At 58.4% G+C, this 20,441-nt stretch overlaps 1 protein-coding gene across 1 annotated transcript; it reads right to left on the reverse strand.

Moving 5' to 3' along the window:
* Positions 1–290: 290 nt before the first annotated feature.
* BCAN (brevican) lies at positions 291–19,068 on the reverse strand (the record flags this gene model as incomplete). Its single annotated transcript, XM_079329506.1, has 14 exons — positions 18,796–19,068; positions 14,774–14,869; positions 14,295–14,678; positions 12,501–12,675; positions 11,635–11,762; positions 9,928–10,221; positions 8,616–8,879; positions 7,956–8,072; positions 7,496–7,900; positions 5,655–5,762; positions 4,591–4,749; positions 2,934–3,016; positions 2,579–2,723; positions 291–481 (listed from the first exon to the last, which is right to left on the reverse strand). The coding sequence occupies exons 2-14, from the start codon at positions 14,859–14,861 to the stop codon at positions 291–293; spliced, it is 2,541 nt and encodes an 846-aa protein (XP_079185632.1). The 5' UTR covers positions 14,862–14,869; positions 18,796–19,068.
* Positions 19,069–20,441: the final 1,373 nt, after the last annotated feature.

Consider the following 20,441-nt stretch of genomic DNA (forward strand, 5'->3'; position numbering starts at 1 on the left):
TGCCCCCCTTGATTTCAACTCTTTGTGCATTTTGGCTCCCTGTCAGTTCCTTTCGAGGGCACCTTTAATTATCACGATTTCTTTGTACAGATATAAAACAAACAAAGGGGGACAGACACCCAACACTGAGGTTCCATGGCCGGGCTTCCCAGCGCTGCCCCCCATCCACACCAACTCCACAACTCAGTGATGGCGAAGCTGACCCAAACCTGGTGCGGGGCGACACAAGAAACCCCAAATTAAACCAAAACACCGCGGGCACATTCTTGGGGGAGGTCTGGGCGAGCTTGTCACTCACTAGGGCGACATGCCAGCTGGGGCAGCTCCCAGGTGCCATCCTCCCGGCAGCGGACCAGGGGCGAGCGGCGCGGGGAGAAGCCGAGCCGGCACTGGTAGCGAGCGGTGGAGCCGATCTCGTAGCGCTGCTTTGGTTTGCCAAAGGCGCGGGCGTTGCTGAGGGCGGGGGGCGGCCCGCACTGCACTGAGAAAGGGGGGGTTGGGATGGTTGTACTCAGCTGGGAAGGACCCAACCTAACCCCGAGGAAATTCAGTAAAGAGCAAATAGGCTGAGGGATACGCGCTCAGTGTGGGAGTGGTGGGGATGTCACTTTTTGGGGGGTTAGGAGTGATGGGGATGCCTTTTTTGGGGGGTGGGAGTGATGGGGATGCACTTTTTTGGGTTGGGAGTGATGGGGGTGCCTCTTTTTGTGGGGGGAGTCATGGGGATGCCTCTTTTTTAGGGATGGGAGTGATGGGGATGTCACTTTTTGGGGGGGTTAGGAGTGATGGGGATGCACTTTTTTGGGTTGGGAGTGATGGGGGTGCCTCTTTTTGGGGAGGGGGATTGATGGGGATGCCTCTTTTTGTGGGGGGAGTCATGGGGATGCCTCTTTTTTAGGGGTGGGAGTGATGGGGATGTCACTTTTTGGGGGGGTGGGAGTGATGGGGATGCACTTTTTTGGGTTGGGAGTGATGGGGGTGCCTCTTTTTGGGGAGGGGGATTGATGGGGATGTCTCTTTTTGTGGGGGGAGTCATGGGGATGCCTCTTTTTTAGGGGTGGGAGTGATGGGGATGTCACTTTTTGGGGGGGTGGGAGTGATGGGGATGCACTTTTTTTTGGGTTGGGAGTGATGGGGGTGCCTCTTTTTGGGGAGGGGGATGATGGGGATGCCTCTTTTTGGGGGGGGAGTCATGGGGATGCCTCTTTTTTAGGGGTGGGAGTGATGGGGATGTCACTTTTTGGGGGGGTGGGAGTGATGGGATGCACTTTTTTGGGTTGGGAGTGATGGGGGTGCCTCTTTTTGGGGAGGGGGATTGATGGGGATGCCTCTTTTTGTGGGGGGAGTCATGGGGATGCCTCTTTTTTAGGGGTGGGAGTGATGGGGATCCCTGTTTTAGGGTGGGAGTGATGAGGATGCACTTTTTGGGGTGGGAGTGATGGGGATGGGCTTTTTGGGGTTAGGAGTGATGGGGATGCTTTTTTTGGGGTGGGAGTGATGGGGTGTCTCTTTTTTTGGGTCGGGAATGATGGGGATGCCTCTTTTGGGGGGTGGGAGTGATGGGGATGCCACTTTTTGGGGGATGGGAGTCGTGGAGATGCCTCTTTTTGGGTTAGGAGTGATTGGGATGCACTTTTTGGGTTAGGAGTGAAGGGGATGTCACTTTTTGGGGGTGGGAGTGATGGGGGTGCCTCTTTTTGGGTTGGGAGTGATGGGGATGCCTCTTTTGGGGGAAGAAGTGATGGGGATGCCACTTTTCAGTGTGGGAGTGATGGAGATGCTTTTTTTCGGGGTGGGAATGATGGGGATGCCTCTTTTTTGGAGGGTGGGAATGATGGGGATTCCACTTTTTGGGTTGGAAGTTACGGGGATACCCCTTTTTGGGGAGGGGGAGTGATGGGGATGCCTCTTTTTTAGGGGTGGGAGTGATGGGGATGCACTTTTGGGTTGGAAGTTATGGGGATGCCCCTTTTTGGGGAGGGGGAGTGATGGGGCTGCCTCTTTTTGGGGGTGGGAGTGATTGGGATGCACTTTTTGGGTTAGGAGTGATGGGGATGTCACTTTTTGGGGGTGGGAGTGATTGGGATCCCTCTTTTTTGGGGTGGGAGTGATGGGGGTGCCTCTTTTTGGGGGTGGGAGTGATGGGGATGCTTCTTTTTGGGGTGGAAGTGATGGAGATGCTTTTATTGGGTTGGGAATGATGGGGATCCCTCTTTTAGGGTGGGAGTGATGAGGATGCACTTTTTGGGATGGGAGTGATGGAGATGCCACTTTTTTTGGGGGGGGAGTGATGGGGATGCCTCTTCTTGGGGGTTGGGAGTGATGGAAATGCCTCTTTTTGGGTTAGGAGTGATGGGGATGCACTTTTTGGGGTTGGGAGTGATGGGGATGCACTTTTTGGGTTGGGATTGATGGGGATGCACTTTTTGGGTTGGGAATGATGGAGATGCCTCTTTTTGGGGTGGGAGTGATGGGGATGCTTTTTTTTTCAGGTTGGCAATGATGGGGATGCCCCTTTTCAGGGTGGGGGCCTCATCCCCACCCCCCCAGCCTGGCAAGGGGGGGTGTCACAGCTTACCCAGCCCCATTTTGCAGGTGTAGGACAGGTGGTAGTTGCAGGGCACGTCGCTCCACTGGCCCCCATCGTGCCACACCATGACCACACAGTTCTCCCCCGAGAGGAAATAACTGTCAGGCTGCCCGGGGTGCCAGTTCTCATAGAGCTGGGGGGGGGCACAAACCCGTTTTAGGTGTGGGTACCTCCATTCACACCCCTCAGAACCCCAAATTTCGGGCTCTGCCTCCCTTGAGGATGCTCAGCTCAGCTGAAGCACGTGGCTCTTTTTGGAAGCTTCAAATCCCGGACAGGAGGGGTGGAAATGGATGTTGGGGTGCCAGGGAGGGGGCACACGAGTGTGGGCAGCCCCACTTACCAGTGGGCTCCCGTCAGACCACTGGAAATCCCCCTCGATGGTGCGGTCGTTCAAGCCGATCCACTGGTATTCCCTGTACTGGTCTGGGGGACACGGGGTGTGTTGGAAACAGGGGCGCACCCACCTGTGTGGGAGGTTTGGGGACAAAGGGACCCTCCCCGAAAGGGACATCGGGGATTTTTTTTAACCCTTAGCGCTGGAGAGGAGGGACAGGGTCGGCCGGGAGATGGCGGCAGAGCCCCGGGACCCGTCTGTCCCCTCCTGTCCCCTCCTGTCCCCTCCTGGCCCCGCCTGGCCCCTACTGTCCCCTCCTGTCCCCTCCAGGCCCCTCCCGGCCCCTACTGTCCCCTCCCGGCCTCTCCTGTCCCCTCCTGGCCCCTCCTGGCCCCGCCTGTCCCTGCAGGTCCCCACCTCACCCCACCGGTCCTTACCTGGCTGTGCCAGTCTCCACCTGTCCCTGCAGGTCCCAAACTGTCCCTGCAGGTCCTCACCTGTCCCTTCAGGTCCCTGCCTGTCCCTCCCAGTCCTCAGATGTCCCTGCCTGTCCCCACCTGGCTCTGCTAGTCCTCCCCTCTTTCTGTAGGTCATTGCTTGTCCCCACCTGTCCCTGCAGGTCCCCTGCTTGTCCCCACCTGGTTCTGCCAGTCCCCACCTGTCCCTGCCTGTCCCCACCTGTCCCTGCAGGTCCCTGTCTGTCCCCACCTGTCCCTGCAGGTCCCTGCCTGTCCCTGCAGGTCCCCGTCTGTCCCCACCTGTCCCTGCCTGTCCCCACCTGTCCCTGCAGGTCCCCGTCTGTCCCCACCTGTCCCTGCAGGTCCCCACCTGTCCCTGCAGGTCCCTGCCTGTCCCCAACTGTCTGCACCAGTCCCCACCTGTCTCCACCAGTCCCTTTTCTGCTCCAGCCAGTCCCTGCAGCTCTCTGCCTGTTCCTTTGTGCCTCTGTTCCTTTCCGTGAGGTGTGTCCCTGCCCCTCCCTCCTTCACCCTCCTGTCCCTTCAGGTCTCTTTGCTCTCTGTCCCTTTTGTCCCCCTCTCTGCCTTCCCCCACCCCTCCAAGGCTGATTTCAGCCAGGTTATGGCTTTGCCTTCCAACTTATTTGCACACATCCCAACCCTTTGCTGCTCTGTCTACCCAGCACTGGATCAGGGAATTTTGCTGGAGAAGTCCAACCATTCAGCCAAGGGCATCACTGTCCCCAAGTGCCACATCACAACTCTCTTAAATCCCCTCAGCAACGGGCAGCCAGTGCCAGGCCACTGTCCCCATGAAGGAATTTTCCCAATATCCAACTTAACCTCCCCTGAGGCCACTTTTTTGTGCTCAAAACAGCCCCCAAGTGACTCCATCCTCAAGTTTGGGAATTGTAGAGTGGGAAAATCCTCCCTGAGCCTCCTTTTCCTCAGGCTGAGCCCATCTCTCAGCTGCTCCTGGTGCTCCAGCCCCTTTTCTCTGTTCCTTCCTCTGTCACATCCCAGCCCCTCAATGCTCAGCCCTTCCTCCTCCCACATCTCTGCACATCCCCACCCCAATTCTCACACCTCTGTCCGTGTGTCCATTCACCCAAACAAGGGCTTGGCTCCACCTTGGCTCTTTTGCTGCTTGTTTAAAACCATCCCTGAGCTCTTTGGGCAGAGGTGAGGGGTGCAGTGTCACCTACCATTGATGAAATCCTGCTCTTCAGGGGTCAGGATGGTGGCCAGGTGTCCCCCATAGTGCCTGCACTGGCTCTCTGCATCCTCCCAGCTCCTCCGGGTGGAGAAGTGTTTGTAGCAGGATCCCTGGAAGCTGTCCCAGCCCGGGCTGCAGCTCCTGAGGGCTGAGCCGTGGTGGGGACAGGGGCAGAGCAGAGGGTCAGGGGTGGAGAACCAAAATCCTGAGCTCGCCTCGTTTCTGTGCCCAGGGGTGGGTGGGTGAGCCAAGGTGACCCAGAGTGACCCAGAGTGACCATGGTGGGACCCAGAGTGAGCCAGAGTGACTCAGAGTGACCATGGTGGGACCCAGAGTGAGCCAGAGTGAGCCAGAGTGACCCAGAGTGACCATGGTGGGACCCAGAGTGACCCAGTATAACCCAGTATGACCCAGTGTGTCCCAGTGTGACCCAGAGTGACCCAGTATGACCCAGTGTTCCCCAATATAACCCAGTATGCCCCAGTATGCCCCAGTATGCCCCAGTATGCCCCAGTATAACCCAGTATGACCCAGAGTGACCCAGAGTGACCCAGTATAACCCAGTGTTCCCCAATATAACCCACTATAACCCAGTATGACCCAGTATAACCCTTTATGACCCGGTATAACCCAGTATAACCCAGTATGACCCAGTATAACCCTTTATGACCCAGTATGACCCAGTGTGACCCAGTATGACCCAGTGTGACCCAGTGTGACCCAGTGTGACCCAGTATGACCCAGTGTGACCCAGTGTGACCCAGTGTGACCCAGTATGACCCAGTATTCCCCAGTATAACCCAGAGTGACCCAGTGTGACCCAATATAACCCAGTATGACCCAGTGTTCCCCAATATAACCCAGTATAACCCTTTATGACCCAGTATGATCCAGTGTTCCCCAATATGACCCAGAGTGACCCAGTATTCCCCAGTATAACCCAGTATAACCCAGAGTGACCCAGTATGATCCAGTGTTCCCCAATATGACCCAGAGTGACCCAGTATTCCCCAGTATAACCCAGTATAACCCAGTGTGACCCAGGGCACTCACGTCTCTCACAGCTGCTGCCTCCATAGCCCGGCAGGCACAGGCAGGTGAGCTGGGCTCCCTCCTCCACGCAGGTCCCTCCGTTGGAGCAGGGGTTGGGGACACAGCCACCTGCAAGGCACATGCAGCTGGGCTCACTCAGAGCCTGGGGAGCTCCTCAGTGCCCAGCAGTGCCACAGCCTGCTCCCCAAATGTCCCACACCAGCTCTGGGGCAGGTGAAGGGTTTGGGTGATGTGCCCAGGGCCATCCCAGCACTGGATGTGAACAGCAACACCAGAGCTGGGGTTTGGCCTCCCCCCAGAGCACAGAGATGAGAGCTGGGTGCTCTCCCCATCCCTGGGCTCATTGCAAAGCTCCTCCTTTCCCTGCAGTGATGCAGCAATCGTGTTACAATGATAAAACTTTTGGCTCATCCTGGCCACTTGTCCTCGGCCTGGCAGCAAGGTGACTGCATGCCTGTCCCTCTGGTGTCACCTCCAGCCTGGCCAGGGCTGATAACTCAGCCATGTTAGAGTCATTATCACCCCCAGAGCACATGATGTGCTCCCAGCCCAGCTCAGGGTGATGAAGAGCTGCTGCCAGCACCAGCTGAGCAAAAACTCACAGTCCTTGACCCTCTCCAGCCTAATGATGCTCCTTTTTATGGTGCTTGGCTCAGTGGGGACGTGACAAGGGTGATGCTGCCACCCTCACCCACCCCCATGAGGAGCCAGCAGCTCACTCAGGGTGCAGAGCTCATCCCCAGCAGCCCAAGGATGAGCAATTGAGGGCTCTAATGCCAACAGCAGGCTCATCCTGAGCTTCTCTCCTTGCCAAGGCGAAGCCAGCCACCCCATGGGGTCTGGCCACTCTGTAGAGACCCTCATTTGTGCCCCCCCAGATGGAGGGACACAGATTTTACATGGTCCCCACTGGTGCAGACCCCCTTGCAGGGAGCAGGATGGGGCTGGGATCATCCCCAGGGGGCAGCCAGAGTGGGGGACTGGTGGGTGACACCCACCCACAGAGGGTTGTGCTCCCTCTTCTCACCCATCTCAGCCCCCCATGAGGGGGGGGAACTGGCGCTTGGGGGGTTGGGGGATGTGGTGCTTGGCACAAAGCTGGGTGGTCTCGGTGGGGTTCTGCACCCCTATAACCCATCAGTGGACCCCCCAGGTCTCCCCCCATGCTCGCCCAGCCCTCACCCCTCCTCCTGGGGCAGTCCCAAGGAGGGTGCAAAGCAGCCAGACCCCTCCCAGACCCCTCCCATCCACCCCATTGGGAGCTGGCAGGGCCGGGCTTGGGGGGGATTAGTTCGTCAGTGGGAGGGGCGCAGGGGCAGCAGGCGCAAGGACGAAGGGAAGAGCTCGCCAGAGATGCTTGTTCTACAAAGCTTTTAATTCCCTTTATTAGTACCACGGTTAGTCAGAGCAGGGGCTGGGGCCGCCTTTTTGCTTATCACGGGCTTTTTCATGGAAACAGTCATTAAAACACTTCACAGAAGTAGAAGAGATTTAAGTGCATGCAGAGATCAGACCAATTTGTTTGACAAATATGTGCTTCACCAGACCTGTAACCTTCCCTTACCCAGCTGAGGAGGAGAAAGAGAGACAGACAGACAGACAGACAGAGGGAAGCACAGCGTGAAGGAAAGGTGCTGGCTAAATCTAATGCCGGAGAGCAGCCAGCAGGGCTGCCCCGAGGGCGAGGGTGGCACGGCAGGGACCCCGAGGCGAGCAGGAGCCCGCCCCGACGCTGGCCCGCTCGGTGGGCAGGGGCACAGCCGTGCTGGGGGCTGGGGTGCTCAGGAACACCCCAAAATTGTCAGTACGGGGAGAAGCGAGGCCATCCCTGAGGGTCCCACCTGCTTCTCCTGCTGCAAGGAAACCCTCCACGGTTGCAATGGAGGGGGCGGGTCGCTCTTCTTCTTCCTCCTCCTCCTCCTCCTCAGCGCCCTCTCCTCTCGGTACCGGAGCGCTGCTGCTGCCCGGCAGCTCCGGTGTCACCGCGGGGACAGTGCTCGTGTCCCCGGGGGAAGCGGGAGAGGGGAGCCACACTGCTCCCGACTGCTCCTCTCCCTCCTCCGCCGGAGGCAGCGGCGACGCCCCGGGGCTTTCCACCGCATCACCGGAGAGCTCGGCGTCTTCGGCGGCAGAAAGAGGGGTGCTGCCCCCCCCGTGCCCACCCGGCTCTCGGCTCTCTGTCGAGGTGGCAGAAGTCGTTGGCGATGTCACACGGCGCCCAGGCGCCCCGGGGATGGCAGGGTGGGCTGGGTTCAGTGTGGGGGGCTGAGGAAAGCCCTCAGGGCGCTCCGTGTCACCTGCTGGCACGGCGGTGGGTCCCTCTGGCTCCGTGGGCTGGCCGGGGGCTCGCCCTCCGCCCGGGCTGGCCGCCGATGCGCTGCCGGAGCCCCTGCCCGCCGCTGCTCCCTGCTCCTCCTCCTCCTCCTCTGCAAAGGGCAAGGCAGAAAGGCGGTGAGAGGCCAGGCAAGGGGCGGCCAGCGCTGCCGATGCTGCTCGCACAAAGGCGTGCGGGGAGGTGGAGGTGGCCCCGTGTGGCGCTGTCCCCTGGCTGAGCTCTTGGTCACTGCCAAGCCCAGCTCTGGATTTCCTGTGGTGGGGGGCCACGTTTAGCCCCTCACACTGCACCTTGCCAGCTCCCTGTGCTCTGCATGCTGGGCTCCAGCCCAGGGACATGTGGATGTCCCCGTGTCACTGCACAGCCCTACAACAAGACACCGGTGCCCTGGTTGTGGGTTCTGCCCACAGGGGGTGACCCAGGCACCCTCAGGTGCCTTTTGTGACCCTGCCACCTCCATTCTGTGGCTGCTGTCCCAGCCCTGGCACCACCACAGCAGCTGCTCAACTAACCAGAGTGGGACCCCACTGTCCCTATCCCCCCACTGTCCTCTGCAGGGCTCCCCACACCTAACTGGGACACCTGCCTCGGGGCAGTGAGGGAAGGGAATTCAGAGTTGGGGTGACCTGAGGACACAGAGGTGGCTAGTGGGGGGTGCCAGGCCCCTGGCCCCAGTTCATCTTCAGGGGACTGGCTTGGCTTTCCCAGATCAGGGTCCTCAAAGAAAGGGACGGCGTAAATTGCCCCTCGCGACTCAATCTCCACTTGCGCTCTGGGCAGCTGCAGCTCCTCCAGCTTTTCTGCCACTGTGACAATCTCCTGGAGGAGATTCTCCTCGGGCTCTTGGGCTTGGTATTTTCCTGTAGCCTCAGGGAAAGAGTTTGTCCCTTCTGTGGGCAGAAAGAAAGTGGGATATTACTGCCCTGGCAGAGATGAACTCACCCCAGAGCAGGCCTGGAGCTTTGGTACCCCAGTAGGGACCCAGCTCTCCTCAGCCTCCCCTTCCCCTTCTCTACAGGCTCAGCATGGGGGGAGGATCAGGCCCTCCCAGCCCCAGTAGGAGTTGTGAGGCTTGCCAGCACATGGTGGGGCCAGATCCTAAACCCTGCATTCCTTTCCCTGAGGGGCTCCTTCTCTACACCCCCATCCCCACCCCGGGGGAGGGCAGACATGCACGGGGAGTTAGTGGGTTACAGGGGTTGTGGAATGATGGGATGGGTCCATCCTGCCTAACCCATGGCTTTCCCTGCTGAGAGATGGCAAAACTGAGGCACAGAGATGCTCAGCATCCCCACACTGTGAGCCACCATGGCCCTGAGCAGATACACAGAGAGGTGGGATCAGGCAGGAGGAGTGGAGGGACAGCACTTCTTCCTTCTGTGCCAGCCTCTGCCCTGCCTCACAGCTTGCAGGCAGTGCCCACAGGTCTCCTTCCTGCCCACCACAGGAGCTATCACCCCAAACCAGCCCGGCAGGCTGTGTCCCACAGCCCCAGGGAGCCAGGAGAGCCCCCCAGTCCAGCAGCCCTGGGGGATGAACCCTCCTGGAGCTCACACAGGCCATGCAGGACATCCCTGTTCTGCCACTGTCAAGTGTCACCAAGTCCTGAGCACATGCAGGGGAGTCCCTACTCTGTCACAGCGAGCCAGCATGCACTGTAGGGACCATGCAGAGCATCCTTGCTCTCTCAGAGCTGTCAGCATGCAATGTCAGGACCATGCAGGTTATGCCTCCCCCTCTCACGCTCTATCGGCATGCAAGGCATCCCCATTCAGCACAGCAGCCTCAGCTCCGCCCCGACAGCGCAGAGAGCACTCAGGAATCCCGACACAAACCCCCGCAGCACACCGCGGACCCACCGAGGGCATGCACCCCCTCCCCGAGGCTCCCAGCGCCTCCCACTCGGTCCCTGCTCGGTCCAGGGGTGCCTCTCTTTACCTCGGAAACAATACGCATCGTATCTGCTCTGCGCATCGGGGAATCCCGTCTGGTTTCGGAAGAGGAAGATGGTTTTGACGCCCGGCAGAGCCCCTCCGCAGCGCTCCCGGGGGGTGACGATGGGGTAGCGGACGCTGCCGTCGGCCAGCCAGCCGGGGCTGCAGGCGTCCAGCCCCGCGTTCCAGGCTGCGTACAGCTGGCCCGGGCTGGCCAGAGCCGCGCCCAGGGCTCGGCAGCGCTGCGCCGCCTCCTCCAGAGTGAACCGGCCCGGGGCTGTCTCCAAAAAGATCTCCCCTGGAAAGAGAGGGAGGAGGTGTGAGAGCTGAGGGTGTGGGTTGAGAGAGCGCGGAGGAGATCTCTGCTCTCTGCGTGGGCTCGGGAGCTGGTGTGGGGATGGAGGGTTGGGTGTGTGGAGGCACAGCAGGGGCTGGAGGGGGTGTGCCTGGCTGAGTGCATCCCTGCCTGCATCTCTGCATCCCTGCCTGCATCCCTGCATCCCTGCCTGCATCTCTGCATCCCTGCCTGCATCCCTGCCTGCATCTCTGCATCCCTGCCTGCATCCCTGCATCCCTGCCTGCATCCCTGCATCCCTGCCTGCATCCCTGCCTGCATCCCTGCCTGCATCCCTGCATCCCTGCATCCCTGGCTGCTTCTCTGCATCCCTGTCTGCATCCCTGCCTGCATCCCTGCCTGCATCCCTGCATCCCTGCATCCCTGGCTGCTTCTCTGCATCCCTGCTTGCATCCCTGCATCCCTCCCTGCATCCCTGCATCCCTGCCTGCATCCCTGCATCCCTGCCTGCATCCCTGCATCCCTTCCTGAGTGCTTCTCTGCCTGCATCCCTGCATCCCTGCCTGCATCCCTGGTTGTATTCTTGTATCCCTGCCTTCATCCCTGCATCCCTCCCTGTCTTCCTGAGTGCTTCCCTGGCTGCATCCCTGGTTGTATCCCTGCATCCCTGCCTGTATCCCTGCATTCCTGCATCCCTGCCTGTATCCCTGCATTCCTGCATCTCTGCTGTATCCCTGCATCCCTGCCTGCATCCTTGCCTGCATCCCTGCATCCCTGCATCCCTGCCTGCATCTCTGCATCCCTGCCTGCACACAAAGCCACAGTGCACGCACAGCTGGAGCTCTCACACCACATGGAATCGATTCCTGCCCTTGCAAACAGCCCTGAGACTTTGAAACCCCCATGAACGGGATTGCAGAGGAGCAGATCCACACCCCGCACTGAGCAATCCACGTGTGGGACATTTTTAAGGAGACCTGCAAGCCCAGTGAGCACTGAGGAGGGCTGGGGGCAGCACATATCAACCCCCCAACAAATGCTCCTGTCTCCCTGTCCCAGCACATCATCCCCTGCACACAAGGAGCTTGTCCCTCATCCCTGCCACCTGCCTGGCACACCCCATCCCACCCCACAGCAGCTGCCACCATTGTGGGACCCTCATGGGGACACAAAGGAGGGACCAGCCCCCCCATTTAGGGGGGATCTGTCATGCAAACCCCAAAACGCCAAACACAGATTACTGTTGGTGTGGGGCAGATCAAGGGAAAGAGCCCCACACCTCACCAAACCAAACCAAAAATGATTTACACGAAAAGAGGCAGCACCTGCAGCTCAGGGCAGCTTTTTCATTTGGTTAAGGGGACAAATTAATGTGGGAGCAAAAGCAGAGGAGGGCCAAGGTGACACCACGGGCACCTGGGAGGTCCTCAGCGTAGCAGTACACATCGTACATGTCCTCTGGGTCCACCACTCCGTAGTTCCTCACCCCAGGAAAGCCATTCATGTCTCCATAACAAGCCTCTCGAGGTGTCTGGATGGGGTACCTGGGGTGGGAAATCACAGGGTGACTCAGGAGGGAATGAATGAGCAAAGCCACGGGCACAATGCTGTGGTACCCACCTGTGATATGTGAAATAATGTAATTCGTGTGAAGTTGTGAATTAACGTAAAATATGCAATGTTGGAGTGAATAAAATAATAAAAGCTTGAAAACAAAGAGCTGCAAAGGGAGGGATTGCTTAATCGCAGCACTGCCAACAAAAAGGTGAAGGGTTTGGGTTAGTAAAACAATAAACGTGGAGATGGAGACACCCAAGCGATGAGAACTCGATAAACATCCGCAATTAAGGTAATCAGAGCCATCAAGAAAAATACATCTGAATGCTCTTTTCGAGTAAACCAAAATCTGCAAGTTACATCTCAATTCCATCGTCCTGTAAACCTGAGGTTGCCTCCGTCAAAATTCATCATCTCCCAGGATATGGTTTTGTCCTGCCCGACGCAGTGAAAATAAACCGTGTGAATATGCGGAACGACGAAAAAAGACAAAGATCTCCGCTCCGGGCAAAGAAAAATTAGATGAAAACTGGGCAAACTAAAGCGGGTTTGTGAACATTTGATAGAATTCGAATCATTGTGTGTTCACCCGGTGCCGACCCCGAGCTCGGCGCTGTCCCTTTTTTAATTGTGTCTATCGAGAACCGTGTTTCGGCCGCAAAATAAATATCGCTTTCTTTAATTGTATTGAATTCGGCTCGATCTGGTTTTTATCTGGAACACACCTGACGGTCTGGTCGGCGATCCAGCCGGCGTCGCACTGCTCGTACCCGCCCAGGTAGGCGGCGTAGAGCTGCTCTGGGGTGGCGATGCTGGCTCCGATGCGGGCACAAGCGTCCTGCGCCTCGGCAAAGGTGTAGGCGTAGCGCATGGAGCCCTCCCGGTAGTGAAACACCACCCCTGGGGGCAGGAAGGACCGTGGGCGAGGGGTTTTATAGGAATCTGCCCCAAATACCGGAGCCCAAGCTGCTCCAAATCGCACAGCTCATTCTGCCCCAAATCCCGGAGCTCAACCTGTCCCACATCCAGAGCTTAAACTGCCCCAAATCCCAGAGCTCAACCTGCCCAAATCCCAGAGTTCAGCTTCCCCAAATCCCAGAGCTCAACCTGCCCCAAATCCCACAGCTCAATCTGCCCCAAATCCCAGAGCCCAAACTGCCCCAAATCCCAGAGTTCAGCTTCCCCAAATCCCAGAGCCCAACCTGCCCAAATTCCAGAGCTCAACCTGCCCAAATCCCAGAGTTCAGCTTCCCCAAATCCCAGAGCCCAACCTGCCCAAATTCCAGAGCTCAACCTGCCCAAATCCCAGAGTTCAGCTTCCCCAAATCCCAGAGCCCAACCTGCCACAAATCACAGAGCCCAAACTGCCTAAATCCCACAGCTCAATCTGCCCCAAATCCCAGATCCCATCCTGCCCCAAACCCCAAACCCCAACCTGCCCCAAACCCCATATCCCAACCTGCCCCAAACCCCATATCCCAACCTGCCCCAAATCCCAGAATTCAGCTTCCCCAAATCCCAGAGCCCAAGTTGCCCAAATCCCAGAGCTCAATCTGCCCCAAATCCCAGATCCCATCCTGCCCCAAATCCCAGAGCCCAAACCTGCCCCAAATCCCAGAGTTCAGCTTCCCCAAATCCCAGAGCTCAACCTGCCCCAAATCCCACAGCTCAATCTGCCCCAAATCCCAGAGCCCAAACTGCCCCAAATCCCAGAGCCCAAACCTGCCCCAAATCCCAGAGTTCAGCTTCCCCAAATCCCAGAGCTCAGCATCCCCAAACCCCATACCCCAACCTGCCCCAAATCCCAGAGTTCAGCCTGTCCCAAATCCCAGAGTTCAGCCTGTCCCAAATCCCAGAGCCCAACCTGCCCCAAATCCCAGAGTTCAGCCTGTCCCAAATCCCAGAGCTCAACCTGCCCCAAATCCCAGAGCCCAATCTGCCCCAAATCCCATATCCCAACCTGCCACAAATCCCACAGCTCAATCTGCCCCAAATCCCAGAGCCCAAACTGCCCCAAATCCCAGAACTCAACCTGCCCCAAATCCCAGAATTCAGCTTCCCCATACTCCAGAAGTCAACCTGCCCCAAATCCCAGAGTTCAGCCTGCCCCAAATCCCAGAGCCCAACCTGCCCCAAATCCCTGAGTTCAGCTTCCCCAAATCCCAGAGCCCATCCTGCTCCAAATCCCAAATCCCAGCCTGCCCCAAATCCCAGAGCCCAAACTGCCCCAAATCCCAGAGCTCAGCTTCCCCAAACCCCATACCCCAACCTGCCCCAAATCCCATATCCCAACCTGCCCCAAATCCTAGAGCTCAACCTGCCCCAAATCCCATATCCCAACCTGCCCCAAATCCCAGAGTTCAGCTTCCCCAAATTCCAGAGCCTATCCTGCCCCACATCCCAGAGTTCAACCTGCCCCAAATCCCTGAGTTCAGCTTCCCCAAACCCCATACCCCAAACTCCCCCAAACCCCATATCCCATCCTGCCCCACATCCCAGCCCTCCCCCCCTGGAATTACCTTTGACTTTGACCTGGAGGATGTCGTGGCCGTCCTCGATGCCGTGCTGCACGTCGCAGCGGTAGATTCCCGAATCGTTGGGTCGGAGCTCGGTGAGCAGCAGCGAGGCGTTGGTGTAACGCTGGTGGAAGATGGGCAGGGAGGCTCGCAGCCGATAGTCCTCGCTCACCTTCACCCTGTCGCCCCGGGCTACCAAAATCTCCACCTCCCTGCCCTCAGAGATGAAGGTCCATTTGACCCGGGGCGTTCCCAGCACGGCCCGGCGGCCGGCGGTGGGTTGGGGACCGAGGTAGGTGATGAGGCAGGGGATGGTGATGTCGCCTGCCAGCACGGCATCCAAGGCTGGCTGCCGTGGGATGGAAACCTGCAGAGCCTTGAGGTCCTCTGGGTGGGAGAAGAGAGGAGTTGTGAGCAGGATTGGGGTGAGGAATCCCCCCCCCGAGACCCTCGAGGGGGTTACACAAATGATGCCGAGTTACCTGTGCCATCTCCGGGGACAAACACCTCCGGGACCACGGTGGGGACAAACAGCCAGAGCAGCAGCAGCAGTGGGAGGGCTGGGGCCATGCTCTGCCCTGAAAGGGGGGAGCAAAAAGCACCAGCTGGGCTTAGAACCCATAAAAGCACCAAAAATTCCCATCCCTGAGAGGGGGAGAGGGAAGGGAAGGGAAGGGAAGGGAAGGGAAGGGAAGGGAAGGGAAGGGAAGGGAAGGGAAGGGAAGGGAAGGGAAGGGAAGGGAAGGGAAGGGAAGGAAGGGAGGGAAGGGAAGGGAAGGGAAGGGAAGGGAAGGGAAGGGAAGGGAAGGGAAGGGAAGGGAAGGGAAGGGAAGGGAAGGGAAGGGGAGGGAAGGGAAGGGAAGGGAAGGGAAGGGAGGGAAGGAAGGGAAGGGAAGGGAAGGGAAGGGAAGGGAAGGGAAGGGAAGGGAGGGAAGGGAAGGGAAGGGAAGGGAAGGGAAGGGAAGGGAAGGGAAGGGAAGGGAAGGGAAGGGAAGGGAAGGGAAGGGAAGGGAAGGGAAGGGAAGGGAAGGGAAGGGTGAACATGAATGGAGGGTGTTTGTGCCCTTGTGCACGTGTGCAGTGCCAGGGGTGGCTTGTGCAGGGAGCTGAGGTCAGTGAGCAGCCAGGGGACAGCCCAGAGCACAAAAGCACGGGGCAGAGGGGGAGGGAAGGAGCAGAGTGGCTTCTTTGCCATTCAGCTCACGCTGGAGGCTCCCTGCACCCAGGCTGGGAAAAGCAAGGCTGCCCAAAGCAGCCATTCTGTGCCAGGCCTGTCTCAGACTGCCTGGCACAAAGGGCTCTCACCGGTGGGATGGGGAGCAGTGCTGAAAGGAGAGCCCAGCACTGCTGTCAGCAGCCCCCAGCCCTCTCCAGGGAATGGTGGCATGTCCTGGGGGGCTTCAGATGCTCTTGGAGCCATCCAGAGAGGAGGCTTGGAGCAGCATTGTGATTGATGAGCTCTTTGCACTTTATTGTTCTCAGCAGCCACAGAAAAGCTCAGGCAGCTCCACGTCTAGGGACAGCCTGGCAGGATGCTGTCCTGGTCACCTGCATCCCTCTTCAACCCACTGCTCCAGGGAGAGGGGGTGAATAGAGCCCTGCATTCACAAATTCACATATAGCCCAGCATCAATTACCTCTGGGGGATGTACAGCCCCTGAAACCATGGACATACAACCCTGGCAACATATACAATGATTTTACAGTCCCTGGAACCATGGACTCACAGCCCTAGCAATATAAACAATGATTTTACAGTCCTTGGAACCATGGACACACACACCATGCACATTCCCTGCCATATTCCATGTGTGTATGTACAAAGCACATAGCTCCTAACACAAAACTCAGTGCATTTAAAACCCCTGGCACCACACCCCATGGGCATCAACCATCCTGTGCAGACCACAAACATCCCCTGAGCAAGTGCTCAGCAGGAACAGCCAAAGTTTGATTGCCCAGGACCTGGCCAGAGGTGCCAGAGCCAAGCCAGGGGATTTCTGTGCTCTGGGCAGATATTTTGAATGCAGCCCCATGGTTCTGGATCAAGGGATAAAACCCTCCTGGCGTGGCAGCCGTGGCCAGGCTCCAGTGCAGGGGCTGGTGCCACCCCTTGGGCAGCCAAGTGAGGAAGGTTTTTGTCACTGGCACCTTTTCTTCCTGTCCCCAAGGCGCCGTGGTGGCGTGGACAGCAGCCCTGAGGAGGAAATCCAAGTGATAAAACTCCACAGGAATTGGGCAAGTTGGAGTGTCTGCTTCCCTCCTGTGCCCATCCCTGACTGGAAATATGTGCTGGTACTGGGAATGGGGTGTGGAAAGGGTTAAACCCAGTTTCACCCTGTTAATGGGTCTCATGGTGGCAAGACATCAAGTTTGGGGTTGGATTTTTACATTGGGTATTTTTCCTGGTTTTCCAAACTGGAAAACCTTTCAACCCACAAGTTATGAGGGAAAAGCTGGGAACAGGATTAGGGGAGGGCAGCCAAAAAATGTTGAATGGTTCAAATGGCAGCAACTTGTGAGTCTGAATCGTCCCAGAGACCTCAGAGCTCAGGATCTGCCGGGATCAGACAAACACACAGACACGTGACAGGGCCAGTTAACCTCCATTTCAGTGGGAAACCAGGTAAAAAATGGAGCTGAAATCTATTTCGGGACAGGACTGATCTTTCTTTCTCCCCTGAGCTCTGAACCAGCTTTGGTCTCCTTGCACTGCAGGATCTGGGGCTGCAGAAGGCAGGAGATGCTGCCAGGGGGGGTGTCCCTTTTCATCTCGGGAGAGGGATTTTCTCCTCTGGTCCCCTCCACGTGATGGTTGCTCATCCCAAGGTGCCCCCAGCAGCCCGCAGCGAGCCGGAGGAGGGCGGGGAGGGGAGCAGAGCCGTGGCTTTCCAGGGATGCTCAGCTGCAGAATGAGTCAGCAGCCGGCGGCACAGCCTGGCCACGCTCCATCCCCACCAGCAAAGGGCTCCGGACACGCCGCTGACTGAGCCGCAGCTTCGCACGTGGCTTCGCTGTCCCTGTCCCCCCCCGCGGCCACCGGAGGGTCCCCGGAGCGGGGCCGTGCCAGGCTCGGGGATGCTCTTGGCAGCGGCTGCTGGCAGAGTTTGAAAGGCCGGAAGCAGGTGGGGAAAAGGGGAGGGGGTCCCTCCAGCTGCCAGAACCCCTCCAACAGCCAGAAAGGGACTCCTTGTTGCGGGGAGAGTAGGGGGTCCTGGGGGGGTTCAGCCCCGCACGTGTCCCCCCGTGTAAAAGTGTCACACGCACGGGTGAAAGGTTTGCACACCCATCTCTGCCTTTCCCGGCTCTGAGGGGGAAACTGAGGCACGGGGTGGGACTTGCAGCACTGAGGTTCGGGTAGGACCCAACCCCGCTGCTGCTCATTGGGAAAATCGCATCTCCCCTTCTCCCAGCACAAAAATATCCAGGTTAAAACCATTCCCTAAAAAGCAGCATTAAAATATCCAACTCACCCTTCACCCTGCCATGCCTGAGCCCAGAAGCTGGAAAAGTTCCAGGCTGGGGCAGAGGGGGGTTTCTCCCACTCCCCGGGCGGCCAAAAGGAAGAGCAACAGGTTCTGGTTTGGGCTGAGATGGGAGAAGTCGTCGTGACAAGGATCCCTGGCAGGGATGCTCAAGGGCAGCCCCTTTATCTTGGGAGTGAAATGCTCCAGCTGAGGGATGGGAAGGGGTCTGCAGTGAAATTCCCTCTCCCCGGGACACCCCATCGGTTGGAAAAAGCCATGAAAATCCTGAAAAAATTTCTCCCGACCCCACTGGACACCAGCTGAGGGTGGGGACAGCCTTAAAACCATCCCAAACCTCGGGGTCGGCCCCAGCCCCCCGGGATGGGGCAGTTTTGCTCCCCACGGAGAGCAGCGACACGACAGGAGGGAAGGGGTCCCTGCTCAGCTCCGTGCCTCAGTTTCCCTTTCCACGATACCCCCAGCGCTGCCTCCTTGGGATAAGAGGCCAAAGACTCTGCAGAACACACAGGGAGGTTCCTCCTGACCCATCCCTGGCCACTCTCCCAAAACGAGGAGCTGCTGCTGAAACAACCCGGAAAATTCCCCCTTCTCCCCAAAACCTTGGAGCCCCGCTGCCGGGGGCAGCACCAAAGTATTTTTTTTTTTCCTTCTAACTTCGCAAGAACACCCCCATCCCCTCTTCTCCGGCGCTGCGGAGCCTCTCCAAGCTGCCTGCCCCCCCCCCCTTTAAAAAAAAACCAGCAGATCAATGCAGCGCTCGGGAGGGTCGGTGACAAGGACAAACCTCCCTGGGGTCCCGCAGCCCCGAGCATCCCCTTCTGCCGGGCTCTGTGTCCCCTCAGCGGGGAAAACCACCCGGGAACCTCTCGGCATCCCCAGATCCCGTCTCACTTTCATCCCCGTGCGGAGGTGAAACGCGATATGGAAATAAAAAGCGCAGTACGGCAGCGCCCCGGGGTATCGGGATATCGGGATATCGGGGTATCGGGGCACCCCCCGCGCTCCCCGAAGCCCACCTTGCTCCGTGCCGGGAGCCCCTGGGTGCAGCGGGGGGATCGGCGGGGGCTCCCCGGCTCCGGGGTCCCGGCGTGGGGCTGAGCTGCGGCTCCTCCGGGGCAGGTTGGCAGGACGGCTGAGAAGGAGCCGCACCAGGCATAAGTGCAGGCACCGAGAAAAGAGCCTTCTCTGTGTGTGTCCGTGTCCTCCACTCTTCTTTTTTTTTTTTTTTTTTCTTTTTTTCTCTCGTCTCCCTTCCCCTTTCCCTCCTCCTTTTATATTTATTCCTTCCCCTAATTAAGGAGGAGAAAAAAAAAAAAAAAAAAGATATTACCGTGTTGGCAGGCTCCTTGTCCCTCCCCGTCCCTCCCTCCTGGCAGCTGGCAAGCCCAGCACGAGAGGAGGATGCTCAGCCCGGGCACGGTGTTAACCCAATGCAGCAGAAGTGGGGGAGCAGCTGCCCTAAATCCCGCCAGAGAATAGGGGGTGTCCCCACCACAGCCCCCTCCATGGCATGGGAATGCCCTTGGAATGGTTATTCCTCGAATTTGGCGGCTTCGGCTGCGGTCCCGGTAGCCAGTAGAGGTTTTGTCATGCAAAAACCTTTTTGCTGCCAGGACAGGGTGGGTGGAGGAACCCAAGGGATTTGCCAGACCCTAAAAAAGGGTGGGAGCAGCCAGACCCGAGCTCCCAACACAGCAGAGATGCCGTGCCTCAGTTTACCCACTTGCATCTGCGTCAGGGACAGGAGAATTTATTCTTTATGCTCCTGGAGGGATGTGTGGGGATCGCACCCAGCGAGGTCTGGGTCGCCTCATTTGCAGAAAGCAGCACCCAGGAGCTGCCATCAGGGATTTTTTTTTTTTTTAACCAGATCTCGTTGAAACTTTCCTTGGCACGGAGCATTCCCTGCCCGGGGGAGGCGGCGCGGAGCCTGCCAGGGAATTGCTCGGGTGAGTTTGCAGAAAGCCGCAGCTCCTGAGCAGAATTAATCATTTGTCGCCTTGGGAAATAATTGCGGAGCGAGTGGCGGCGGCGGAGCGGCTCGGGGAGGGTGATGCTCACTCACAGCACGGCGCTCTGCTCTGCTCTGTGCAGAGGTGAAACCTCAGGGCTGCCCCTAAACCAACCCATGAGCTCACATCCTGCACCGGGATGGGAAATCCATGCGAAAAATGCGTTTTTTCGCGGCTGGGGGAACCGCGAAGTGCCGGCTCAGCAAGGAGCGTCCCCCATCCTAATGGGGAGCAAATGTTCTGGGGTTTCCTTGCTGCCTCTGAGGGAATTCTGCAGCGCTGCCAGCTCATTCCCAGGGCAGCTCCTGGTGTTTCCTGACTGCTGGCATGGATGGGGTGAAGCTTTTGGGACATCCAGCTCCTGGAAGGGACAGGAGAGAAGGGAGAGGAGCAGGGCACAGAAACCAGAGAACCCCCCTGCAACTCCAGCTGGCTCAGCCCCAGCCCCAATAGCCAAGATCTGACCCCACAGGGACCCCCAACCAGCACAACCCTCCAGCTGTGTTCAGGCTGGGAGGGCCCCAGAGCCCAGCTGTGCTTCCTCCTCCCCCTCCTCCTCCTCCTCCTGCCCTGCTCAAAGTCACGTACCAGCCCGTGCCACCCACCCCGTGCCAGGCACGTGCCAGCTCCTGCCCTGGGGCTGTGGGGCT

The sequence above is a fragment of the Erithacus rubecula genome, assembly GCF_903797595.1.
Source record: "Erithacus rubecula genome assembly, chromosome: 33".
NCBI lineage: Eukaryota > Metazoa > Chordata > Aves > Passeriformes > Muscicapidae > Erithacus > Erithacus rubecula.